General features: G+C 49.6%; 1 protein-coding gene across 2 annotated transcripts; it reads left to right on the forward strand.

Moving 5' to 3' along the window:
• Window positions 1-1,199: 1,199 nt before the first annotated feature.
• On the forward strand, window positions 1,200-26,153 carry LOC106593105 (transducin-like enhancer protein 1). Of its 2 annotated transcripts, none has more exons than XM_045706739.1 (20): window positions 1,200-1,904; window positions 2,250-2,350; window positions 2,863-2,926; window positions 3,444-3,488; window positions 10,080-10,142; window positions 10,236-10,340; window positions 13,428-13,614; window positions 13,891-13,907; window positions 16,976-17,092; window positions 17,321-17,374; window positions 17,589-17,741; window positions 18,180-18,318; window positions 18,721-18,920; window positions 19,146-19,222; window positions 19,341-19,590; window positions 19,769-20,016; window positions 23,698-23,845; window positions 24,375-24,525; window positions 25,195-25,271; window positions 25,413-26,153. In XM_045706739.1, exons 1-20 carry the CDS (start codon window positions 1,881-1,883, stop codon window positions 25,518-25,520), a joined length of 2,328 nt encoding a protein of 775 aa, XP_045562695.1. In that variant the 5' UTR covers window positions 1,200-1,880; the 3' UTR covers window positions 25,521-26,153. The 2 variants fall into 2 exon arrangements, with proteins under 2 accessions (XP_045562695.1, XP_045562696.1); XM_045706740.1 differs by having other exon boundaries at window positions 18,739-18,920.
• Window positions 26,154-26,926: the final 773 nt, after the last annotated feature.

A 26,926-nucleotide genomic window follows, 5' to 3' on the forward strand; every position in this document is an offset into this window, starting at 1 on the left:
GTTCTATTAAGATGGCCCGGATTGAACCAGCCTATGGCCCGTCACGTGACTGGGTGAAGCCGGTGAGGGAGGAGAGCTCTACTCAAATCGAACACCAATCTGAGGCGCTCGGTTATGTTGTCAACAAGGTGGCATGAGCCGTTGTTCAGAAACATACAACATCTCTTTTCCACAAAATATGTTCACATTTTTAAACTAGTTTTCATTGGGAAGGCAGATAAAGCGTTTTTATCAAAAACAATCACTTTTGCATGTCAAGACACAGAATCCACATCTAAGGAGGTTGGTGGCACCTTAATTGGGGAGACGGGCTCATGGTAATGACTGGAGTGGAATTGGTGGAATGGTATCAAATACATCAAACACATGGTTTCCATGTGTTTAATGCCATTCCATCCGCTCTGTTCCAGCCATTATTGTGAGCCGTCCTCCCCTCAGCAGCCTCCACTAATCCACATGCTAACCTACGTCCCTTTTTCACCATTGGCCCTAACAGGACAGCCAGCTGATCCCCGGGATGCATCCCGATTCCAAAACTAATGCAATCACTTTTCATCCGGTGCAAACTACGTCTACCCGGGTGCCCGGCTAGCTTAATAGAATTCCCTCAATTCTCCTGGAGCTCAGACTGATAGTGAATCCGTTGCATCTCCACATCATCGTCCACCAGACTATGTGATGGAAAGGTCACGCTGTGTCATGTGCATCTCTCTTATGGACCCAGATGAGCCAGAGGTTAGGGCAGGTCACGGCACTCTTGGAGCCTTGCACAGGACAGGACAGGAGGCCATGGGTTCCCATGCTGAACCTACAGGATAACCTGAAACTATTTTAAGACATAACTATAGGAGGGGAAAAGGCAGTGATAGAAAATATCTTTAATATCATAGTTTATTTGTGCATGTGTGTGCGCCTTTAAGGACCTCTGATGTCGCCACGTTACTTTGATTGACAGCTGAGATCTGTCACTCTCCAGCACACTAGCCGCCTTGTGCTCTACTCCTCGATAAACCTATCCGTCACTCGGATTGGCTGGTGTCTGTGTAGCTCAAAATAATCGACAGACTTGAATACATTTAGAGGAAATCTATTGGTGGATTCTACATATTGCGTCATTATCCCACGTGGAAAGACAATCTCTATTGGCCCGTGTACATTTTCGGGGGCAGTTCCTTTTCTGGTTAGCTGGGGGAGTGTGAAACCGCGTGAGAAAGTTGCCATTGGGGTAAAGCGAGGCTTGACGCTACATTGTTGCGCTGATAGTGGGAGTTGTTATTATCAAAACTAACAACATTTTTCCCTTACGAAACCTTTCTTTAGACTGAAGTATCTTCCAATAGTACGTTTCATCGAGTACAGGCTATTATTCGGATAACGAATAGTAATTTATGTTGAGCATTCACCACAAGCTACCACGGCAAGTCAAGTGGGAACTCTTCATTACAATTAACTTCTGTGGATTTGTTCTAGTAGCCTACGCTTCTTCCCTGAGCGCGTTGTGGTCTCAGCTCTGTTGACTACAACTGGAGTTTCGGCTATTCGGATATTTCTGTGTGGACAGGATCACACAGCCTACAACAGAGGAAAAACACTCTTGTTTTTCCCCTCTGGATGACCGTATCCCTTGTTTTTACGGTTGATACATGGTCGTATGCTGGAGTAAAGAAAGAGTATTCTTCCGCGCATCAGTCGCCGGAGCACCGCTGTTGAGGAGTTGACTGGAGATCTAGAAGGACAAACGGTCGGACGTTTTGTGTCATTTTACGGCCAGTCTTGGAAGGACCTAGGATGCATTTATCGTAAGGTGGAGCAACCCCACGCCGGTCCCTATTTTGATACCAGACGTTTTTTAGGAAGAGGACGTCTGCGGAGGGAGAACGATGTTCCCCCAGGGTCGACACCCGGTAAGGTTGGCCAGTGAAACGCAACCCCCATCCGCAGGTTCTCTGCACTCATTTGTCATGTCGAACCATTCTGTATACCGGCGATGGCGGGTCGGTCCCGGATGTCGGGCGAAGCCCCTTTGTTTGTCTTTGGCTTAGAGGCTGTCAGCCTGTAACAGTTCTGTAATGAGTTTAACATGATGCACTCTCAGTAATTGGGGCTAGGCGCACATCGCACTTGGCAGCACACATCACACTTGGATGCTGTATTGCTGTTTGTAATTCACTGCAAATTAGCCTACATCTATGATGCAGAAACAAACGGCCAGGTATTGAGTGATGTGGCTTTTTATTTTATTTTGATAGACGCCCCACCAGGCCCCGGGCCAACCTTTCAAATTCACCATTCCAGAGTCACTGGACCGCATCAAAGAGGAGTTCCAGTTCCTCCAAGCCCAGTACCACAGGTGAGTGGCTGTTCACACACAACCCACCCCCACACACAACCCACCCACCCATATACACTCCGAGGCCAGTATGTCACACTTTTTGTGCTCAGACTGTGGTAGGTCTAAGCCATGCTGATGTGCTTAAGCCAGAGGGTAGAGTCGAGGTCAGATTTTCATAAATCACCTCTTATTTTCCCATGTGTGCAACTGTGCATGTTGCCATATGTGGGACTGGGGAGGGGAAGAGGAGAGCGACGAAGTGCCCTGCATGATAACAGTAGCAGGCAGTAGGCTAGACTGCTGCTATCATAGCCGTATGACCTAGAATGTCTTAATGGCCTATGCAGCAGGTAAACAAATATTGGTCTTGCATGATTCCAAGAGGTTTTCCAGACCATGCCGCTCTGCCCTATAGACCATATTAGATATGTTTATCTGAACTACATTTGGAATGTTTTCTGGGTATGTGTTCAGGATTGGTGGCGATGTGGCGTCCTGTATTATTTTGATAGTGTCTCTGTCCTTGGCAGTTTGAAACTGGAGTGTGAGAAGCTGGCCAGTGAGAAGACAGAGATGCAGAGGCACTATGTTATGGTGAGTCCAATCAGCACACACATTCTAGATGTTAACGCACTATCACTGTCTGGATTGTTACTATTGCCACATTGCAAGCATACTGTCAACGTTTATTTTTTGCTTACACACACAAACAGGCCTACGCACACACATTGATTTCCACATTGATATATACACACACATTGATTTCCACATTGATATATATATATATATATATATACATTCTGAGGTTTTGTCCTTTTTGCATTTTAGTCGTTTAGCAGATGCCGTTATCCAAAGTGACTTACATTTAGTGCATTCATTTTAAGATAGCTTGGTGAGACAACCACATATCACAGTCATAGCAAGTACATGTTCCCTCAGTAAAGTAGCTATCAGCTGGGTCAGTGCTAGTAGGAAAAGAGAAGTGGTGTTAGGGTGGGGAGACTGACTGAGATGCCTTTGAAAAGGTAAAGCTGTTAACTAGCCCGCTCTTTAAGATAGTTTACTTCCCTTTCCTCTGTCAGCCTAATGATTACAACTCTGTCATCCACAGTACTATGAAATGTCTTACGGGCTGAACATTGAAATGCATAAACAGGTAAGCCTTGCTCACACTCGCTCTTACTATTTCCTAGTGTGTGTGTGTGTGTGTGTGTGTGTGTGTGTGTGTGTGTGTGTGTGTGTGTGTGTGTGTGTGTGTGTGTGTGTGTGTGTGTGTGTGTGTGTGTGTGTGTGTGTGTGTGTGTGTGTGTGTGTGTGTGTGTGTGTGTGTGTGTGTGTGTGTGTGTGTGTGTGTTCACGCAGAGAATGGGCTTTTAGCCTGCCAGGAAAGTTCTGTGAGGGTTTATCAGTGATGGATGGTGCTCTGTTTCTCTCTCAAGTTAGACCTGGTGGTACGAGCTCAGAGGCAGGATGAATTACTCTGTTGATTGATTGGTACTGTCTGGGGGAGTAGCCTGTTTTATTGCATTGAAGAGGCTGGGCTGGGGAGGGCATAGGAATCAATCACAGAGTCCTTTATCGAGAAAATGCAGAGGAGCACTCTTCCTCAATACACACACAGGCTTGCCCCACAGGAACAGAGCACTCTGGCTCACAGCATTTACCAGTAATTACCACAGAAATCGATTGGTCAGGACAGAGGAAATTGGAGGTGGAATAGCCTGGGTGGTTTGCTGAGGAAGGATTATGTGTGGTCTCGCTCTCTGTGTCGCTCTCTGTGTCGCTCTCTGTGTCTCGCTCTCTGTGTCTCGCTCTCTGTGTCTCGCTCTCTGTGTCTCGCTCTCTGTGTCTCGCTCTCTGTGTCTCGCTCTCTGCGTCTCGCTCTCTGCGTCTCGCTCTCTGCGTCTCGCTCTCTGCGTCTCGCTCTCTGCCTCTCGCTCTCTGCCTCTCGCTCTCTGCCTCTCGCTCTCTGTCGCTCGCTGTCCCCCCTCTGTCGCTGTCCCCCCTCTCTCGCTGTCCCCCTCTCTCGCTGTCGGTCTCTGTCCGTCTCTGTCTCGCTCTCGCTGTCAATCTCTCTCGCTGTCTGTCGCTGTCTCCGTCTCGCTGTCTCTCTCTCGCTGGCGGTCGCTGTCTCTCTCTCGCTGGCGGTCGCTCTCTCTCTCTCGCTGGCGGTCGCTGTCTCTCTCTCGCTGGCGGTCGGTCGCTGTCTCTCTCTCGCTGGCGGTCGGTCGCTGTCTCTCTCTCGCTGGCGGTCGGTCGCTGTCTCTCTCTCGCTGGCGGTCGGTCGCTGTCTCTCTCTCGCTGGCGGTCGGTCGCTGTCTCTCTCTCGCTGGCGGTCGGTCGCTGTCTCTCTCTCGCTGGCGGTCGGTCGCTGTCTCTCTCTCGCTGGCGGTCGGTCGCTGTCGGTCCTCTCGCTGGCGGTCGGTCGCTGTCGGTCTCTCGCTGGCGGTCGGTCGCTGTCTCTCTCTCGCTGGCGGTCGGTCGCTGTCTCTCTCTCGCTGGCGGTCGGTCGCTGGCGGTCTCTCGCTGGCGGTCGGTCACTGGCGGTCTCTCGCTGGCGGTCGGTCGCTGTCGGTCTCTGTCTCTCTCGCGCTGGCGGTCGGTCTCTGTCTCTCTCTCGCTGGCGGTCGGTCTCTGTCTCTCTCTCGCTGGCGGTCGCTGTCGGTCGCTCGCTGGCGGTCGCTGTCGGTCGCTCGCTGTCGGTCGGTCGCTCGCTGTCGGTCGGTCGCTCGCTGTCGGTCGGTCGCTCGCTGTCGGTCGGTCGCTCGCTGTCGGTCGGTCGCTCGCTGGTCGGTCGGTCGCTGTCGGTCGGTCTCTCGCTGTCGGTCGGTCTCTCGCTGTCGGTCGCTGTCTCTCGCTGTCGGTCGGTCTCTCGCTGGCGGTCGCTGTCTCTCTCTCGCTGGCGGTCGCTGTCTCTCTCTCGCTGGCGGTCGCTGTCTCTCTCTCGCTGGCGGTCGCTGTCTCTCTCTCGCTGGCGGTCGCTGTCTCTCTCTCGCTGGCGGTCGGTCGCTGTCTCTCTCTCGCTGGCGGTCGGTCGCTGTCTCTCTCTCGCTGGCGGTCGGTCGCTCGCTGTCGGTCGCTCGCTGTCGGTCGGTCGCTGTCGGTCGGTCGCTGTCGGTCGGTCGCTCGCTCGCTGTCGGTCGCTGTCGGTCGGTCGCTGTCGGTCGGTCTCTCGCTGTCGGTCTCTGTCTCTCTCTCGCTGTCGGTCTCTCTCTCGCTGTCTGATAGTAATGCATGCCTCCTATTGTGGGGAAGATGTCATTTCTGCTTATTGTCTCAGTAGAGGGTGGTATTGTGAGTGCTGTATCCCTGCCACACTGTCGCCAGTTGCTCTGGCCTCACCAGCCCCAGGCCTGCCTCCCCTCTGTCTGCACCGCTGCCTGATTGAATGAAGTTGGAGGAGAGTGGAGTGCAGACCCATTCTCCTGCTGCTCATATTAGGGTATTGGGGCTGAATTCCAAACCTATCCTTAACCCCTACACATACCCACTTTATGTAGACCTGAACGTTTTGATTCAGGTTTAATGAAGCAGTATGGTATTAGGCCTAGCTCCATTTTGCCCTCTGATAGGCTAGAGGGAAGTTTAGCCTATCCAGCCCTCAGATGTAGTATAGATCCAGAAGTGCCTTGGGGTTCAGGGTGGATCTGGAATTCAACATGTCCTCCTAGTCCATGTAGGGCTCTCTCTCTCTGCCACCTGGCAGGCCCTCAGACCTATGGCCTGTAGGCCCTCGTCACTGATATACTAGCTGATGACTCGACAACTTGTCACGATTTGGATGTGCGGTTCGTCGTGTCACCTACTACCATCGTTGAACACACTGGTTATTGTTCTGAATCAGAGCGGAAGTCTGCTCCATGACCAAAGGCCATCATTTTGTTGTAAGCCCCTGGCATGTGTGAGAACCTCCACGCTGGCTGTCTCCTGGGGTTGAGTCAGGTAAGAGACGGGCGAGGTGAGGGACTTTTATTGGCCCATTGATTTTCTGGCTCCTCTGACCCACTTGGGCCTCAGGCTCTGGGTCGCGCAATAATTCCCTTAACCGTTCCTTAATGAATCCCTGTGGGTTTAGTGCCCAGAGTGTCTTGGAACTCAGCCTATTCCCGGCCTGCAGCACCTATCTGCCGGCTAAGAATACCCCTCAGAGATGCTGCTTCCCTTCTGGGAAAGCACAGTGGGAGAAGCAGGTCTTTTCTTGGCTTACAGGTATATTCTAGGAGCTAGGCTGGTGTATTCTAGGCCAGCTGCTGTGGTTCTAGGAGCTAGGCAGGTGTATTCTAGGCCAGCTGCTGTGGTTCTAGGAGCTAGGTAGGTGTATTCTAGGCCAGCTGCTGTGGTTCTAGGAGCTAGGCAGGTGTATTCTAGGCCAGCTGCTGTGGTTCTAGGAGCTAGGCAGGTGTATTCTAGGCCAGCTGCTGTGGTTCTAGGAGCTAGGCAGGTGAATTCTAGGCCAGCTGCTGTGGTTCTAGGAGCTAGGCAGGTGTATTCTAGGCCAGCTGCTGTGGTTCTAGGAGCTAGGCAGGTGTATTCTAGGCCAGCTGCTGTGGTTCTAGGAGCTAGGCAGGTGTATTCTAGGCCAGCTGCTGTGGTTCTAGGAGCTAGGCAGGTGTATTCTAGGCCAGTTGCTGTGGTTCTAGGAGCTAGGCAGGTGAATTCTAGGCCAGCTGCTGTGGTTCTAGGAGCTAGGCAGGTGAATTCTAGGCCAGCTGCTGTGGTTCTAGGAGCTAGGCAGGTGTATTCTAGGCCAGCTGCTGTGGTTCTAGGAGCTAGGCAGGTGTATTCTAGGCCAGCTGCTGTGGTTCTAGGAGCTAGGCAGGTGAATTCTAGGCCAGCTGCTGTGGTTCTAGGAGCTAGGCAGGTGTATTCTAGGCCAGCTGCTGTGGTTCTAGGAGCTAGGCAGGTGTATTCTAGGCCAGCTGCTGTGGTTCTAGGAGCTAGGCAGGTGTATTCTAGGCCAGCTGCTGTGGTTCTAGGAGCTAGGCAGGTGTATTCTAGGCCAGCTGCTGTGGTTCTAGGAGCTAGGCAGGTGTATTCTAGGCCAGCTGCTGTGGTTCTAGGAGCTAGGCAGGTGAATTCTAGGCCAGCTGCTGTGGTTCTAGGAGCTAGGCAGGTGAATTCTAGGCCAGCTGCTGTGGTTCTAGGAGCTAGGCAGGTGTATTCTAGGCCAGCTGCTGTGGTTCTAGGAGCTAGGCAGCAGACAGAAGCAGGTGTGCTAACGGGAAACTGGTGAGGCTGGCTCTTTCTAGGGCGTGTCACAAAGGCTGGGCTGCTAGAAGATTGGCTGGAGGATCCCTTCTGATAATGTAGCCAGCATCTGATATCACAGAGATCTGTATGTATCAAGCATCTGATCTAGGTCAGCACTCCGGCTCTGAGAAGCTCAATACATACGGCCCATGGGCCCTGACTCCATTTCTCACTCGCTTTTCAAAAGAAAATGGGATGTGTGTGTGTGTTTGTTTGTGTGTGTCTGTCTGTCTGCGAGTGTGTGTGCCTGTGTGTGTGTGTGTGTGTGTGTCTGTCTGTCTGTCTGTCTGTGTCTGTCTGTCGTCGTCGTCTTCTGTCGTCTTCTTCTTCCTGTTGTCTGTCGTCGCTGTTTGTCTGTCTGCTGTGAGTGTGTGTCCTGTGTGTGTGTGTGTCTGTCTGTCTGCGAGTGTGTGTGCCTGTGTGTGTGTGTGTCTGTCTGTCTGCGAGTGTGTGTGCCTGTGTGTGTGTGTGTGTGTGTGTGTGTCTGTCTGCGAGTGTGTGTGTCTGTGTGTGTGTGTCTGTCTGTCTGCGAGTGTGTGTGTGTGTGTGTTGTTTGTGTGTGTCTGTCTGTCTGCTGTGTGTCTGTCTGTCTGTCTGTCTGTCTGTCTGTCTGTCTGTCTGTCTGTCTGTCTGTCTGTCTGTCTGTCTGTCTGTCTGTCTGTCTGTCTGTCTGTGAGTGTGTGTGCCTGTGTGTGTGTGTGTCTGTCTGTCTGCGAGTGTGTGTGCCTGTGTGTGTGTGTGTCTGTCTGTCTGCGAGTGTGTGTGCCTGTGTGTGTGTGTGTGTGTGTGTGTCTGTCTGTCTGCGAGTGTGTGTGTGTGTCTGTCTGCGAGTGTGTGTGCCTGTGTGTGTGTGTGTGTGTGTGTGTGTCTGTCTGTCTGCGAGTGTGTGTGTGTGTGTGTGTGTCTGTCTGTCTGCGAGTGTGTGTGTGTGTGCCTGTGTGTGTGTGTGTGTGTGTGTGTGTGTGTGTGTGTAATGTCCTATTACTGCGTTGGAAGGCTCCTCTAATTCCCCCTGTACCCTGACCCGCCTCAGATCAATTTGATTGGGCGATATGTAATTTGAGCTGCATCATCTGATTTGCAGCCTCCGTGGGGGTATAGGGTATCCAGCCAATTGCAGTCACCTCCGGGGGCCGGATGCCCAGCCATGGATATGAGTGGGATGAAATTAAATTAGGAGTGATGAGATTATCTTAAAGCACCGATGGGAATAGGACCGAGGGTGAAACTTAATCTAAGGCTGACATGATAGCAAGGCAGGAGCCTCGGTATGATTCATTTCAGTGTGTGTGTGTGTGTGTGTGTTTTCTGAGAACTGTAGCAGGCAGCAAGCTGTTAACTAGCTCTCTCTCCAGTGAATTGTTTATGGAGTCACTCATACCCATATTGACTTTTTATTTTATTTATCCTTTATTTAACTTGGTTGGTCTCATTGAGATAAAGACCTGGACCAATACAGCATTGATCCTATATCTTGACAGATGGTGGCAGTTGGTCCTGAAAGCAGTTAGACATGTCTGGCTATCCTTCAGCACATCTCCAGCATCACATACACACTAGGGTTTGCCGATATTTGGTCAGAACTCTTCTACGATATGCTACTCCTAATATACGATATCCGATATAATCCTTTTGTAATGTTAATGACTAGATAATTCAAATGTTAGTTTTTAGTTCCAATATAATAGTTACATTCTCATTACTATGATCTCTCCACCATTTCCTGGTTGCTAAAAATTCAGTTTGTGACAAAACAAGCAAGTATAGTGTAGAGAATCATTGTACCATCTAAACCGCTGTGAGAGAAGTGTTCCAGAACCGAAAATATTGTATTTTCAGCTGTTTGAAGCTGGTGTACACAACCGAAAGTAAAACATGCAAAAACAAAACTTAAGAATGGGAAGCATAGAAATAGCGAACAAAGAACAGATCTACTGCTTCTTAGACTTGCTTTCAATGAGAATGACAGATCTATAACTCACATTTCTATATGAATTTGGTTGGGTCGCCCGCAAAGTTACATATTGCAGCTTTAAATAATCTTAGTCTGACTACAAAATAAAACTTAGTTCATTCATTTAGACTTTATTTTCAACATATTAATACAGCCTAACTGATAAAACTGCACAGTTTGGTATTTGTAAAGTTAAAATTGTCTTAACACTCAAAACACATTTTCAATGTCTAATATCACGATATTTAATCATATATAGGATATCGGGTGCAGTTGACCTGGGGTGTATTCACTAGGAACCAATGGGGAGGGACATACCTGAATTAGTCCATTAAGAAACTCTCGATTTCAAAACTTTTGATACGCTGTGCACTGATGAATAAACCCCAGCTGGAGTTGACCTGCGTATGGCTGTGTGAATACAAGGGGGAATGTTTTTATATCCGACGGCCCCTAGGCACTGCTGGATGTATCTTCTAAGCTGTGATGGTCACTGCACTATCCATACTGATCCATCCATCCTCTCTCTACTCCATCCAACAGACAGAGATTGCCAAGAGGCTCAACACCATCTGTGCACAAGTCATCCCCTTCCTTTCACAGGAGGTAAGTGTGTGTGTGTGTGCGTATATGTTGTCAGTACATTTTGTGTAGTAGGCCCAGGATATTACGTGTGTAACGCCGTGTGTGCCCATGCAGCACCAGCAGCAGGTGGTCCAGGCGGTAGAGAGAGCCAAGCAGGTCACCATGGCTGAACTCAACGCCATCATTGGGGTACGGGGACTTCCCGGCCTACCATCCACTGTAAATACACTCTACTGCAACTTCCTGTGTGTGTACTGTGAGAGTGTGTGTATGGTATGTGTATGTGTGACATGCTATTCGTGAAATGTTGACATGTCTGTGACAGTTCTTTACCGGGATATGCTGCTGCTGTGTTTTGTAACCATAACAACATGCATATTTTTATTTTTTATTTTATTTAACCTTTATTTAACTAGGCAAGTCAGTTAAGAACAAATTCTTATTTCCAATGACGGCCTACACCGGCCAAACCCGGACGACGCTGGGCCAATTGTGCACCGCCCTATGGGACTGCCCTATGGGACCCGGAATCCAGGTTGTGATACAGCCTGTTTTCGAACCAGGGTGTCTTTGCCTTAGACCGCTGCGCCACTCGGGAGCACATGCTGTGTTTGGAAACCATAACAACAGGTGTAGCTGCTGCTGTGTTTGGAAACCATAACAACAGGTGTAGCTGCTGCTGTGTTTGGAAACCATAACAACAGGTGTAGCTGCTGCTGTGTTTGGAAACCATAACAACATGTGTAGCTGCTGCTGTGTTTGGAAACCATAACAACAGGTGTAGCTGCTGCTGTGTTTGGAAACCATAACAACAGGTGTAGCTGCTGCTGTGTTTGGAAACCATAACAACATGTGTAGCTGCTGCTGTGTTTGGAAACCATAACAACATGTGTAGCTGCTGCTGTGTTTGGTAACCATAACAACATGTGTAGCTGCTGCTGTGTGTTGGCTGTTTGGATTTTCTCAACGGTTCTGTGAGGCTTTAGAAGAGGCGGGAGGCTGAGGTGGTGGGTTTGATGGCTGTGGTGGGGGAGGTGGGTTTGATGGTGGGTTTGATGGTGGGTTTGATGGTGGGGGGGGTGGTGGGTTTGATGGCGGGGGTGGTGGGGAGGTGGGTTTGATGGCGGGGGTGGTGGGGAGGTGGGTTTGATGGCTGTGGTGGGGAGGTGGGTTTGATGGCGTGGTGCGGTGGTTTGATGGCTGGCGGGTTGATGGCTTTGATGGCGGGGGAGGTGGGTTTGATGGCTGCGGGGAGGTGGGTTTGATGGCTGTGGCGGGGAGGTGGGTTTGATGGCTGGCGGGGAGGTGGGTTTGATGGCGGGGGTGGTGGGGAGGTGGGTTTGATGGCTGTGGCGGGGGTGGTGGGGAGGTGGGTTTGATGGCGGGGTTGGTGGGGGAGGTGGGTTTGATGGCGGGGTGGTGGGGAGGTGGGTTTGATGGTGGTGGGTTTGATGGCTGTGGCGGGGGAGGTGGGTTTGATGGCGGGGAGGTGGGTTTGATGGCGGGGTGGTGGGGGAGGTGGGTTTGATGGCTGTGGCGGGGGTGGTGGGGGAGGTGGGTTTGATGGCTGTGGCGGGGGTGGTGGGGGAGGTGGGTTTGATGGCTGTGGCGGGGGTGGCGGTTGCCATTTGAGTCTTAATTGCAGGATTCCAGTGTGTATAAAGTGGGTTTGAGAGTCTGGTCCCCCCCCCACCAAGCTGTCAGTCACTGTGTTTGTGTGTGTTAAATGAGTGTAATGAAGCATGGACACCCTCACCCCTCCCTTCACGGCTCACCCTAACACCCCCTGACACACAGGCTCCCCCCGCCTCCACCAATACTTCCCCTCCATTTACTCTCACCAGTGGGGGGGGGGGGTGTTTGCATGTGTGTGAGCAAGCGCTCTTTGCCGTGCTGTTTTGGCACATGGAACAAGGGCTCGGTGGTATGTGTGTGTTTGGCTGGCAAGCCCAGGGATTAGCGCTGTGAAAGAGTAGGTATGGGGTTAGAGTGCTGTGAAAGAGTAGGTATGGGGTTAGAGTGCTGTGAAAGAGTAGGTATGGGGTTAGAGTGCTGTGAAAGAGTAGGTATGGGGTTAGTGCTGTGAAAGAGTAGGTATGGGGTTAGTGCTGTGAAAGAGTAGGTATGGGGTTAGAGTGCTGTGAAAGAGTAGGTATGGGGTTAGAGTGCTGTGAAAGAGTAGGTATGGGGTTAGAGTGCTGTGAAAGAGTAGGTATGGGGTTAGAGTGCTGTGAAAGAGTAGGTATGGGGTTAGAGTGCTGTGAAAGAATAGGTATGGGGTTAGAGTGCTGTGAAAGAATAGGTATGGGGTTAGAGTGCTGTGAAAGAATAGGTATGGGGTTAGAGTGCTGTGAAAGAATAGGTATGGGGTTAGAGTGCTGTGAAAGAGTAGGTATGGGGTTAGAGTGCTGTGAAAGAGTAGGTATGGGGTTAGAGTGCTGTGAAAGAGTAGGTATGGGGTTAGAGTGCTGTGAAAGAGTAGGTATGGGGTTAGAGTGCTGTGAAAGAGTAGGTATGGGGTTAGAGTGCTGTGAAAGAATAGGTATGGGGTTAGAGTGCTGTGGCGTCTCTCTCCTGTGGTTCTGAGGAGGGGGGGGGGTGTGGCTTAGTCAATTAGAGATAAAGAGGAGGGTTGACCTTCACCACCGCCCCTCCCCCACTCTCCTGCTGAGACCCTCCCTCCCCCCGCGGCAAATCTCCGAGATTTTATTCCTGCGGCTACTGTCTGAAGACGCAATAATGATGTTTTGGAACACAAAGGCATTTCACGCTCAGACGAGCGCCTGATTTGGTGTGAAAGAGACCGAGACCTGACAGCTAAACGCCCCCAATCCACCAGAGCCGCCCTCTCCTCCCCACCCTCCCTCCCTCCCTGGTCCGCAGGCAGCAGCTGGGGCTCTCCAACCCCTCCTCCCTTCCTCTTCAAGCTCTGGGCTGTGATCCCAGCTGTCAGTATTGTTCTCTCTCTCTCTGTGTGTGTGTGTGTGTGTGTGTGTGTGTGTGTGTGTGTGTGTGTGTGTGTGTGTGTGTGTGTGTGTGTGTGTGTGTGTGTGTGTGTGTTTAGAAATATAGAGTGTGTGTTGAAGGGAGAGGATTATGGCTCTGCCATTATTTGTAAGAAGGCCAGATCGTAGAAAGCTTCTCCGGATGAAACACTGAAGGGTCATGAATTCCTCTAGGTTTTAACATTGATCACTCTGCTCCATCAGTGTGTTAATGGCTTGTTCTATTGATTGACACACTTTCAAGTGGATTAAGGAATATTGATTGATTATAAATTAGTAATTGATTGCCTCTCTCCTGTAGCAGCAGCACCTGTCCCACGTGCACAGCTCCCATGTCCCCCTCACCCCCCACCCCGCGGGGCTCCACCCGGCCCATTTGGGGGGAGGGGCCAGTCTGCTCGCCTTGTCCAGTGCCCTGGGGGTGCCGCCACCCCACCTGGCCAGCAAAGAGGACAGGAAACACCCAGTGGAGGCCGAGCACCTGAGAGGTGAGACCCACCCGGCCTTGTTGCTGGGCCTGCATCTGAGGAGGAGTCTGTCTGGCTCGCCCACGTAGCCAGACAGAGGGAGTAGAACAGACTGGACTGTGTTATCATTGGGTTTGTTAATAATAAATATACTGAAAACAACAAGGGCACGGCTCTGGGTTCTAATTATTTTATCTTTCTCTCTGTTTCTTTTTGTGTGTTTTCCATGCCTCCCTCGTGTGCGCCCTGGTGTCCTCGACACCTTGATGCTGTGTGTCATCGTTGCTATGGGAACAGAGAGAGAGCCAGGCACAGTAAGTACTTCCTGTTACCTATGGCTGCAGCCTTGGCAAGCGCTAGTTAAATACCTGAAATGAAGCAGCATACCACTCCTAGATGATATGATAGGAGAGAGTCAACTAGTCCTGAAATACAGCATCATACCTCTCCTAGATGATATGATAGGAGAGAGAGTCAACTAGTCCTGAAATAAAGCATCATACCACTCCTAGATGATATGATAGGAGAGAGAGTCAACTAGTCCTGAAATAAAGCATCATACCACTCCTAGATGATATGATAGGAGAGAGAGTCAACTAGTCCTGAAATAAAGCAGCATACCACTCCTAGATGATATGATAGGAGAGAGAGTCAACTAGTCCTGAAATAAAGCAGCATACCACTCCTAGATGATATGATAGGAGAGAGAGTCAACTAGTCCTGAAATAAAGCATCATACCACTCCTAGATGATATGATAGGAGAGAGAGTCAACTAGTCCTGAAATAAAGCATCATACCACTCCTAGATGATATGATAGGAGAGAGAGTCAACTAGTCCTGAAATAAAGCATCATACCACTCCTAGATGATATGATAGAGGAGAGAGTCAACTAGTCCTGAAATAAAGCATCATACCACTCCTAGATGATATGATAGGAGAGAGAGTCAACTAGTCCTGAAATAAAGCAGCATACCACTCCTAGATGATATGATAGGAGAGAGAGTCAACTAGTCCTGAAATAAAGCAGCATACCACTCCTAGATGATATGATAGGAGAGAGAGTCAACTAGTCCTGAAATAAAGCATCATACCACTCCTAGATGATATGATAGGAGAGAGAGTCAACTAGTCCTGAAATAAAGCATCATACCACTCCTAGATGATATGATAGGAGAGAGAGTCAACTAGTCCTGAAATAAAGCATCATACCACTCCTAGATGATATGATAGGAGAGAGAGTCAACTAGTCCCTGGTTGCTAGGGGACCTGATGCTACTTTGCACCACAAAGCACAAGCCATCTAGTTTCCCCCTTAGCACTTTTGATGTTAACCCCTGCTAATCATTCCCTAAGCCCACTCACTATCTTTCTCTCACACAGACACAGCTCTGTGCCACCCACCATCCTTGCTTTGATTCACCTCCCTTTCTCTCATTCTCATGTCAAAATGGCTTTCATTTAGAAATGCATCCATGGCCTTTAAGTGTGTGTGTTTTCTGAGGTTAACATCATGGCAGGGTGGGAGGGGGCTGGGGTGTTGGGCTGCCTGCCGTTACTGGATTGCCCTGGTCTGTTTGGCGCTCTCTCCAAATGAGGGCATTAGCAGAGCCCTCATGCACGCACGCACACACACACACACACACACACACACACACACACACACACACACACACACACACACACACACACACACACACATGACAGGAGCTCTCGCCCTCCACTGCCCGGCATTGTTGTCTATTAAACACCTCAGTGAGCAGATTGCCCCCCCCACCCCACTCTGCTGATCCTGCGCTTAAAGGGCCTCATTGTGTTTAATACGGCTGCCGGGGGGGGGCTAGAGCGTTATGACCTGAGAGACAGCGGGGAAATTGCTTGTGTTTTGTGGGTCAGCTCTCTGCTTTCTAAAGCCTTTAAATAATGTTCCCCTGGGAGGGAGGCCTTGAAGGAACCTTTGGCTGGGCGCGAAGGGGGGGAGGAAGAGGGGAGGAGGCCCCTTGCCCTGCCTGTCTATTGGGGCTCTCTCTCTCTCTCTCTGTGTGTGTGTGTGTGTGTGTTCTGCGGCTCCTGGATGCACATTTCATTGACAGCGTCGGGCCTAAATGGACTCCAACATGATGGGCTAATCCACACACAATGAAATCTGTTAGCCAGGGGAGGGGGGGGTTGTGGAAGTGAATCTCTCTCTCTCTCTCACACACACACACACACACACACACACACACACACACACACACACACACACACACACACTGCCCTTTAGCTACAGCAGTAATAGCTGGACTGGGCCAGGAGAGGGAGCACTGATAAAGCGGCAGAACTACTCTAATCAGCGTCTTCTCTGCCGTGTGTCAGCCCACCACCACCACCTCCTTGACGTGAGGGTTTTGACTGAAGACTGACAGACAGCCACACCTGTCCCTGGCCTGGAGGGTGAAGGTGCTGTAGTCCAGGGTTCTGAGACACCCTCCTGTTGGTTTACACTCCAACCCGGTTCCTGGAGAGAGACACCCTCCTGTTGGTTTACACTCCAACCCGGTTCCTGGAGAGAGACACCCTCCTGTTGGTTTACACTCCAACCCGGTTCCTGGAGAGAGACACCCTCCTGTTGGTTTACACTCCAACCCGGGTTCCTGGAGAGAGACACCCTCCTGTTGGTTTACACTCCAACCCGGTTCCTGGAGAGAGACACCCTCCTGTTGGTTTACACTCCAACCCGGGTTCCTGGAGAGAGACACCCTCCTGTTGGTTTACACTCCAACCCGGGTTCCTGGAGAGAGACACCCTCCTGTTGGTTTACACTCCAACCCGGTTCCTGGAGAGAGACACCCTCCTGTTGGTTTACACTCCAACCCGGGTTCCTGGAGAGAGACACCCTCCTGTTGGTTTACACTCCAACCCGGGTTCCTGGAGAGAGACACCCTCCTGTTGGTTTACACTCCAACCCGGGTTCCTGGAGAGAGACACCCTCCTGTTGGTTTACACTCCAACCCGGTTCCTGGAGAGAGACACCCTCCTGTTGGTTTACACTCCAACCCGGTTCCTGGAGAGAGACACCCTCCTGTTGGTTTTCACTCCAACCCGGTTCCTGGAGAGAGACACCCTCCTGTTGGTTTACACTCCAACCCGGTTCCTGGAGAGAGACACCCTCCTGTTGGTTTACACTCCAACCCGGTTCCTGGAGAGAGACAAAAACAACCTACAGGACCGTCGCTCTCTGGGAACAGGGTTGGAGAACCTTGATGTCGATGCTGATTTCCCCACTAATGTTAGGTTAGCATTGGGATGAAGGGAAGCTGATCTGTACCTAGGGAAAACTTCACCCAGGAGTGGCCTGTAGAATGTCATGTCTCATCCTTTCCTCCTCCTGTCTTTGGCAGAGTAATACCCTGCTGGTTGCTGACAGTTTGCGTAACTCAGACAAGCGGCGCAACGGACCAGAATTTGCCAACGACACCAAGAAGAGAAAAGTGGAGGACAAGGACTCCAGTCATTATGTAAGCAGCAGCTGTGAGGGTGTTACGTGTCAAACCAAATAGTCACATGTGCCGAATACAACATGTGAAATGCTTACTTACAAACCCTTAACCAACAGTGCAGTTCAAGAAGAGTTGAGAAAATATTTACCAAATAAACTAAAGTAAAAAATAAAAAGTAACACAATAAAATAATGTGTGTGTGTGTGTGTGTTTGTGTGGTGACTGACACCCTGTTTGTCCCCACAGGATAGTGATGGGGAGAAGAGTGATGACAACCTGGTGGTGGATGTCTCCAATGAGGTAACGTGTGTCTTTCTGACGTGTACATGCCTGTCTGAATGTTCTGCTAGGCCTCGCTAGATGGCTCAAAAATAGATGGATGTCATATGGGCCCTGGTCAAAAGTAGTGCACAATATAGGACATGGGGTGCTCTTTAGGACACAGACTATTATTCCACATGGGGGGGAAGTGGGGCACCGAGTGAGTCAGTATGTGAATGAACCCCCCCTCCAGGACCCTGCCTCCCCACACGGTACGCGCCTGCCATCCCCCAGGGAGAACGGGCTGGACAAGACACGCCTCCTGAAGAAGGACCCCTCCTGTAGCCCCGCCTCCACAGCCTCATCTGCAAGCTCCTCCTCCCTCAAGTCCAAAGAGATGGGAATGGTGGGTGTAGCCAAAGCCCTCAATACACCTAACCCAATTCTGTCTAAACAAGACTTCAACTCTGGATCACAGAAACACACAACTGACCTTCAGCAGAATATCTCAGCTCTCTCTCTTGCTATCTGTCTCTCTCTTGCTATCTCTCTCTCTCTTGCTATCTGTCTCTCTCTTGCTATCTGTCTCTCTCTTGCTATCTGTCTCTCTCTTGCTATCTCTCTCTCTCTTGCTATCTGTCTCTCTCTTGCTATCTGTCTCTCTCTTGCTATCTGTCTCTCTCTTGCTATCTGTCTCTCTCTTGCTATCTGTCTCTCTCTTGCTATCTGTCTCTCTCTTGCTATCTGTCTCTCTCTTGCTATCTGTCTCTCTCTTGCTATCTGTCTCTCTCTTGCTATCTGTCGTGTGATATCTGGGTAATGAATGCCTCTGTTTCCATGGCAGCGTGATAAGCCAGGTACGCCTGGGCTGAAGTCGAGCACGCCTACTCCCAGAGGAGACTCCACCCCCGGACCCAGCGCCACGCCCAGTCTCCGGCCAAGCCTAGTCAAGCCTCCCTCCATGGAGCTACCTCACCCACCTAGTAAGATGATAAAAAGGCACACCTTTTGAACTGACCTCGTGCCATTTCCAACCCTTCCTAACAGCCTACAAGGCGGCAGGTAGCCTAGCATTAAGAGGGTTGGGCCAGTAACTGTAAGGTCACTGGTTTCCAATCCCCAAGTCTGTGCAGTCTAGTACTTAACCCTAGTTGTTGCTCTGGAGAAGAACGTCTGCTAAATTAATAAAAGGGTGCATGCATATTACAGGCCAGCTATTAGTATACATTGGTTTTTGTTAGGGATTCTACACTCAAACTCTTTTGGTATTTATTTCATTAGTCCTTTAATACAATCCCCAAAAACTGCATTTCAGCAGTCAAGTTTGTGTTTTGGCATCATATGAATATGACTGAATACAGTTCCATTAACCCATCTGACAACAGCTCTTGTGTACCCCTTAGCTGCTGGTCTGCGGACCCCGCTGGCGGTGCCTGGGTCGTACCCTGGGCCTTTCGGAATGCTGCCCCACGCCGCCATGAACGGGGAGCTGGCGGGCGCCGCCTACGCCGGCCTCCACAACATGTCCCCTCAGATGAGTGCTGCGGCTGCTGTCGCCGTGGCCGCATACGGACGCTCCCCTATGGTGGGTGTGTGCTTGTGTGTTCGCTGATTCATTCCATCCGAGTCCATAATATTTGCTCATTGCATGTCTAAACGGCTAAGTGTCTGTGTTTATGTAGGACCCAATACGCTGTCAACTGACTCATTTCTCGTGTGTGTGTGTGTGCGTGCGTGCGTGCGTGCGTGCGTGCGCACCCATGGATCTTTGAGTGTGTACTCATCCCTCTCTTTCTGTGTTCTCCCTCAGGTGGGCTTCGACCCTCATCCTCACATGAGAGTGCCTGGAATGCCCCCCAGTTTATCAGGCATCCCTGGAGGCAAACCGTGAGTGTGTGTGTGCAGAGACAGTGACCACTGTCCCAATACTTTTGGTGCTCACTGTATCTCAAATGTATTCCATGCCTCAAGTCCCTCTTCCTCCTCCACCTCGTCCTCCTCTCAGGGCCTACTCTTTCCACGTTAGCGCCGATGGACAGATGCAGCCGGTGCCCTTCCCTCCGGACGCCCTAGTGGGCCCGGGCATCCCACGCCATGCTCGCCAGATCAACACTCTGAGCCACGGCGAGGTGGTGTGTGCCGTCACCATCAGTAATCCCACGCGCCACGTCTACACGGGCGGCAAGGGCTGCGTCAAGGTCTGGGACATCAGTCACCCTGGCAACAAGAGTCCCGTGTCCCAACTGGACTGCCTGGTGAGTGCTACACAAATATACACGCTTTTATCCAAAATCACGCAGTTGACGCATGTATTGAGTAGCGTCGTGCGTATTTAAAAAGAGATCTTTAAAAACACACCTACCTACCACTTTATTTCATAGTTTGTGTATTAGAGACCAAAAATGTGTGTGTGTGTGTGTGTGTGTGTGTCAGAACCGAGACAACTACATCCGCTCGTGCCGGCTGCTCCCCGACGGCCGGACGCTCATCGTGGGGGGCGAGGCCAGCACGCTGTCAATCTGGGACCTGGCCACGCCCACCCCACGCATCAAGGCGGAGCTGACCTCCTCTGCCCCCGCTTGCTACGCCCTGGCCATCTCCCCCGACTCCAAGGTTTGCTTCTCCTGCTGCAGCGATGGGAACATCGCCGTCTGGGACCTGCACAACCAGACCCTGGTTAGGTAAGGAACACTGGGAGGAGAATACATGGCCAGTTGGTAATAGATAGAACTGAATAGCCTTTACTAACCACAGGTCCAGCGTCAGCTAATGTATTATCCCCCTACTGTGGTAGGTAAGATTGGGGTAGGGTGATCTGTTCCTAGATATGTGGTTCAGGGCAACTTCTTTCCTTGAGTGAATACACATGAATGTTTGTACAGGTAACTGCCAAAATAAAGGGAACACCAACATAAAGTCTCTTAATAGGGTGTCAAGGTAGAGGTTGACACGAGTGAAAATTCAGTTCTGTTCTGTCCTCATCCCGTAATAGTCCTATAACCACGGAACTTTCCGGTACCATCCCATGCTAATTTTTGCACTCAGAAATAAGTCTGTCTGACCCCTGCTCTGCTGCTCATGAGACAGTAGCCTGTCCTGCACACACACAGGATGACAACCACAGTCAGTCAATTGAGCTCATGGATATGGACATGTGTAATTGCATGGCAAAGACAACTCGATCAAATTTAGCTAAAACATTGCTCTTTCCTTTTAACGGCTCTGTTAGTGTTGGGTCCTTGGCTGCAACAAGATGTTGGAATTCCTCTCTTGAAGGTTTCGTCATTTTCTGACTTAATAAAAAAAGTAACCTTTATTTAACTAGGCAAGTCAGTTAAGAACAAATTCTTATTTACAATGACGGCCTAAGAACACTGGGTTAACTGCCTTGTTCAGGGGCAGAACGACAGATTTTTACCTTGTCAGCTCGGGGATTCAATCTAGCAACATTTCGGTTACTAGTCCAACGCTCTAACCACTAGGCAACCTGCCGACTTACCTTTGACATCTGAGGTAAAGTAGTCACTGGTTACACTAGTCTCAAAGTCAACAGTGAAGAGGCGACTCCGGGATGCTGGCCTTCTAGGCAGAGTTCTTCTGTCCAGTGTCGGTCTTCTTTTGCCCATCTTAATATTTTATTTATATTGGCCAGTCTGAGATATGGCTTTTTCTTTGCAACTCTGCCTAGAAGGCCAGCATCCCGGAGTCGCCTCTTCACTGTTGACGTTGAGACTGGTGTTTTGTGTGTACTATTTAATGAAGCTGCCAGTTGAGGACTTGTGAGGCATCTGTTTCTCAAACTAGACACTCTAATGTACTTGTCCTCTTGCTCAGTTGTGCACCAGCACCCCCCCCCCCACTCTTTCTATTCTGGTTAGAGCCAGTTTGTGCTGTTCTGTGAAGGGAGTAATACACAGCGTTGAACGAGATCTTCAGTTTCTTGGCAATTTCTCGCATGGAATAGCCTTCATTTCTCAGAACAAGAATAGACTGACAAGTTTCAAAAGAAAGTGCCTTGTGTCTGGCCATTTTGAGCCTGTAATCGAACCCACAAATGCTGATGCTCCACGATACTCAACTAGTCTAAAGAAGGCCAGTTTTATTGCTTCTTTAATCACCACAAAAGTTTTCAGCTGTGCTAACATAATTGCAAAAGAGTTGTCTAATGATCAATTAACCTTTTAAAATTATGAACTTGGATTAGCTAACACAACGTGCCATTGGAACACAGGAGTGATGGTTGTTAATAATGGGCCTCTAGATATTCTATACTTTTGAACGGTAGTGTACATTACTCTAGTGTTTACCATTCCAGACATTACCCTGGCGTGTCCTATTCCAGACATTACCCTGGCGTGTCCTATTCCAGACATTACCCTGGCGTGTCCCATTCCAGACAATACCCTGGCGTGTCCCATTCCAGACGATACCCTGGCGTGTCCCATTCCAGACGTTACCCTGGCGTGTCCCATTCCAGACGTTACCCTGGCGTGTCCCATTCCAGACGTTGCACCTGGCGCGTCCCATTCCAGACGTTGCCCCTGGCGCGTCCCATTCCAGACGTTGCCCCTGGCGCGTCCCATTCCAGACGTTGCCCCTGGCGCGTCCCATTCCAGACGTTGCCCCTGGCGCGTCCCATTCCAGACGTTGCCCCTGGCGCGTCCCATTCCAGACGTTGCCCCTGGCGCGTCCCATTCCAGACGTTGCCCCTGGCGCGTCCCATTCCAGACGTTGCCCCTGGCGCGTCCCATTCCAGACGTTGCCCCTGGCGCGTCCCATTCCAGACGTTGCCCCTGGCGCGTCCCATTCCAGACGTTGCCCCTGGCGCGTCCCATTCCAGACGTTGCCCCTGGCGCGTCCCATTCCAGACGCGTTGCCCCTGGCGCGTCCCATTCCAGACGTTGCCCCTGGCGCGTCCCATTCCAGACGTTGCCCCTGGCGCGTCCCATTCCAGACGTTGCCCCTGGCGCGTCCCATTCCAGACGTTGCCCCTGGCATTCCAGACGTTGCCCCTGGCATTCCAGACGTTGCCCCTGGCATTCCAGACGTTGCCCCTGGCATTCCAGACGTTGCCCCTGGCATTCCAGACGTTGCCCCTGGCGTGTCCCATTCCAGACGTTGCCCCTGGCGTGTCCTTTATTTTGGCAGTTACTTGTATATGTTCATGTGTTACCTCTGAGTGTACAGTGTAGTTACATGTGTGCTTGAGCGGGTCGTATATCATGCGTGTGTATTTGAGCATGTTCTGAATTTATATAATATATATCCTTTATGCAGACGTTTTCATCGAAAGAGACTAAATCATGAATACATATGGGGGTGGGCTCAGCGGGAATTGAACCCCCAAACCTTGGCGTTGCAAGCGCTATGCTCTACCAACTGGGCCACACAGGACCATGTACAGTTAAGCAATAAGGCCCGAGGAGATGTGGTATATGGCCAATATATCATGGCTAAGGGCTGTTCTTAAGCCCGACGCAACGCCTGGACACAGCCCTTACATGGAACCCAAACCGGCTGCGCGCGCACCATCGTGCATAAATTTATTTTGTCCCCCCACACCAAACGCGATCACGACACGCAGGTTTAAATATCAAAACAAACTCTGAACCAATTACATTAATTTGGGGACAGGTCGAAAAGCATTAAACATGTATGGCAATTTAGCTAGCTAGCTTGCACATGCTAGCTAATTTGTCCTATTTAGCTAGCTTGCTGTTGCTAGCTAATTTGTCCTGGGATATAAACATTGAGTTGTTATTTTACCTGAAATGCACAAGGTTCTCTACTCCGACAATTAATCCACACATAAAACGGTCAACCGAATCGTTTCTAGTCATCTCTCCTCCTTCCAGGCTTTTTCATCTTTGTACTTATATGGTGATTGGCATCTAAACTTTCATAGTATTACCACGACGACCGGCATAACAGTTTTATGAGATGAAGAGATGGCACGTGGGTACCTGCTTCTATAAACCAATGAGGAGATGGGAGAGGCAGGACTTGTAGCGCGATCTGCGTCAGAAATAGGAATGACTTCTCCTTTAGCCCTTGGCAACGCAGACGCGAGCAGTGTGGGTGCAATAATTGAATAACATGGATTTCTACATTTATTTTGCAACGCACGCGACGTGTCCGGTCTGGTCAGCATGTTAGCCGTGGTATATTGTCCATATATCACAAACACCCGAGGAGCCTTATTGCTATTATAAACTGGTTACCAATGTCGTTGGAGCAGTAAAACTAAATGTTTATCATACCTGTGATATACGGTCTGATATACCATGGCTGTCAGCCAATCAGCATTCAGGGCTCGACCCACCCAGTTTATAATATTTGTTAACGTGTGTTGTCCAACACAGGCAGTTCCAGGGCCACACAGACGGAGCCAGCTGTATTGACATCTCCAATGATGGGACCAAGCTGTGGACAGGGGGGCTGGACAACACAGTCCGATCCTGGGACCTAAGGGAGGGACGCCAGCTGCAGCAGCACGACTTCACCTCACAGGTAGACACACACACACCTGAGAAACACAACTCATGCAGCACGATGCACACCCTGCACACACACAGGCATCTCACATCACTGGTGATGAAGGATCTCATGCACTTTGGTTGCAGCTTGTTGTCACCTTGCAACGGTGTATTCTTAAGGACCTACTTGTGTAACAGGTTACAATGCCCAGCACAATATAGTGTATTAACAGGTTTGGCCCGGAGCAGGATGATATTAGCTTGATACCTAAGGAGGGAATTGTAAAGGGGAAAAGACTGGGTTTCTTGTTGTGGCAGCTGGGGCAGTCCTCTGTTAATTCATACATTATATACAGGACATTAGCCGCAGCTGTGTGCTAGCAGAGATGCTATTGAAACAACAAGGCCTGGAGCGATACTTTACTTTTAATACCGCAAATATCGCACCTAGTTGTTGTTGTTTTACCACTTCATCAGTGACACACACACACACACACACACACACACACACACACACACACACACACACACACACACACACACACACTCTGCCCTCTCTCCAGATCTTCTCTCTGGGGTACTGTCCGACGGGAGAGTGGCTGGCGGTGGGGATGGAGAGCAGTAATGTGGAGGTGCTCCATGTCACCAAGCCAGACAAGTACCAGCTGCACCTCCACGAGAGCTGTGTGCTCTCCCTCCAGTTTGCCTCATGTGGTAAGACCATGTCTCCAGATCTCTGTATGACTGACGTCCTCGAGGTCTGTGTATGACTGTATGACTTCTTGTTAGCTGTGTACAGTAACTTAATGTCAGATCCACTTGTGTCGCTGTGTTTTGTCTCCCTGTATCCATATATTTGTCTCAACTAGGAAAGTCAGTTAAGAGCAAATTCTTATTTACAATGACAGCCTAGGAACAGTTGGTTAACTGCCTTGTTCAGGGGCAGAACGACAGATTTTTACCTTGTCAGCTCGGGGATTCAATCTAGCAACCTTTCGGTTACTAGTCCAACGCTCTAACCACTAGGACACCTGCCGGGTTAAATTTCCGCTTTCGAACGGTGGTTTCGTTTTCCATTTTGAACTGTGATGTATTAAACTTCCTGTTTTATACAAGTATTCTGTTTAACGTTTCTCCACATTCTGACCTGATATCTGACCTCTGGTGATATCTGACCTCTGGTAATATCTGACTGCCACAGCTTCACATTCTGTTTCCATGTGTCCTCATATACAGTAGCTCTAATCCTGACTTGATGTGATTATAAGTCCTCTGCTCTGAGTACTCTGGTATTGGCCCCTACAGTATTAGCTGTTATAGCTTTATGTGATTCCTAAAGCGCTCTCTCTGCCTCTCTCTCTGCCTCTCTCTCTCTGCCACCAGGTAAATGGTTTGTGAGCACAGGGAAGGATAACCTGCTGAACGCGTGGAGGACACCGTACGGAGCCAGTATATTCCAGGTACACACACACCTGTCTGTTCTCTCCGATCAGCCTACCTACCGATGTTTTTTTGATCTTGTGTCAAGGCTGGATGTTAAGCTTTCACTAATCTTTCCCTCTATACCCCCCCCCCCCCTCTACCTCTCTCCGCTTCTGTAGTCGAAGGAGTCTTCGTCGGTGCTAAGCTGTGACATCTCAGTCGATGATAAGTACATAGTTACAGGTTCTGGAGATAAGAAGGCCACTGTCTATGAAGTCATCTACTAGACTGCACTAGTGAGCGGATCGGCCACTGACAAACCAAAGTGGCTTTTTACTGTCCTACATCTGACCCTGGGTCAGGGAATACTAAAGAACATTCTATATACGTGACCTTTCTACTGTCCTACAGCTGACCCTGGGTCAGGATATCCGACAGGACATTCTATATTCATTACCATGGGCAGAGCCCCCAGAACAATGACTGATGGAAAGGTGGACCGAAACCTCAGATATGCCGGATTAACAGCATTGTCGTTTTTATTTTGACAGACAAAGAATGTGAATGGCCTGGTGACCTCTACCCTTTGTGACCCCAAACCTCTGACCCTAGCCTGCTTTTCTGTCAGACATGAGCCCCCACACTGACTCTTCACCCTAGTACCGTGTCCCATCCTACATGTCTGCTATCGTGTGATTAGTTCAGTTTTATTCTCTTTGTATTTTTGTTATCGGTTGAGCGTTTGTAAAAAAAGTGTATATATTTCTTTTCTTACAGTAAATGCTTTAGAAATAACAAATGTTTGCTATGTCTTTTACATGGAAAATAATCTAACCAGGAAAAAACACTAAATGGTCTTAATGCTAGCTAATATAAATCGAAAGAAATTACTAGACAATAAATGTTATTTTTTTTTCGAACAAACGTCTTTTCTCTGGCTTCCAAAGTAGTGAACTGTATCGTTCTTATATTGGTAAGGCCATGACCTTCCATCCAACAGGTCCTATATTCAGCCTGCATAGTCTAGTTCAGGGGTCTTCAACCTTTTCTTGCCTAGGCACCCCCTCTCAGGCAAACCGGCAACCCAGGGACCCCCATCATACATTAGCAAAAAACATGATTTAATTTGTCTTATCAGGTGAATGATAATGGCAAGGAGAAGTCATCAACATTTTTTAAATAGTTATTATTTAGACTTTCCAGCATTATGATTGGAAGAGGAAGTGTGAACTCTTAACAGCCTATTAGCTAGAAAGGTAACTGTAAACACATGTTCGCTAAGAGCAACTGTTTAGCTGGTTAGACAAAGGTTAGCCATACTTAATGTCCAAGCTAAGAAAGCCTACCGACAGCCAGTGGCACTTGCTGCACTGGTAATCTATTATCGGGTGCCTTTTCAACGCTCTAGTGAGAAATATTTGGCTCCAGTGAGGGTCATTTCTTCTCTACCATAGATTTATTTTTTATTTCACCTTTATTTAACCAGGTAGGCAAGTTGAGAACAAGTTCTCATTTACAATTGCGACCTGGCCAAGATGAAGCAAAGCAGTTCGACACAGAGTTACACATGGAGTAAAACAAACATACAGTCAATAATACAGTAGAAAAATAAGTCTATATACAAAGTGAGCAAATGAGGTGAGATAAGGGAGGTAAAGGCAAAAAAAGGCCATGGTGGTGAAGTAAATACAAT

The sequence above is a fragment of the Salmo salar genome, chromosome ssa24, assembly GCF_905237065.1.
Source record: "Salmo salar chromosome ssa24, Ssal_v3.1, whole genome shotgun sequence".
NCBI classification, from domain to species: Eukaryota; Metazoa; Chordata; class Actinopteri; order Salmoniformes; family Salmonidae; genus Salmo; species Salmo salar.

Excerpts from the sequence above, each read along its gene's own strand:
- LOC106593105 (XM_045706739.1), top strand. The coding sequence starts at position 1,881 with ATGTTCCCCCAGGGTCGACACCCG. Across the intron at positions 17,742-18,179 it reads AGTCCAAAGAGATGGGAATG|CGTGATAAGCCAGGTACGCC; the intron begins GTGGGTGTAGCC and ends TTTCCATGGCAG. Across the intron at positions 24,526-25,194 it reads CCTCCAGTTTGCCTCATGTG|GTAAATGGTTTGTGAGCACA; the intron begins GTAAGACCATGT and ends CTCTGCCACCAG.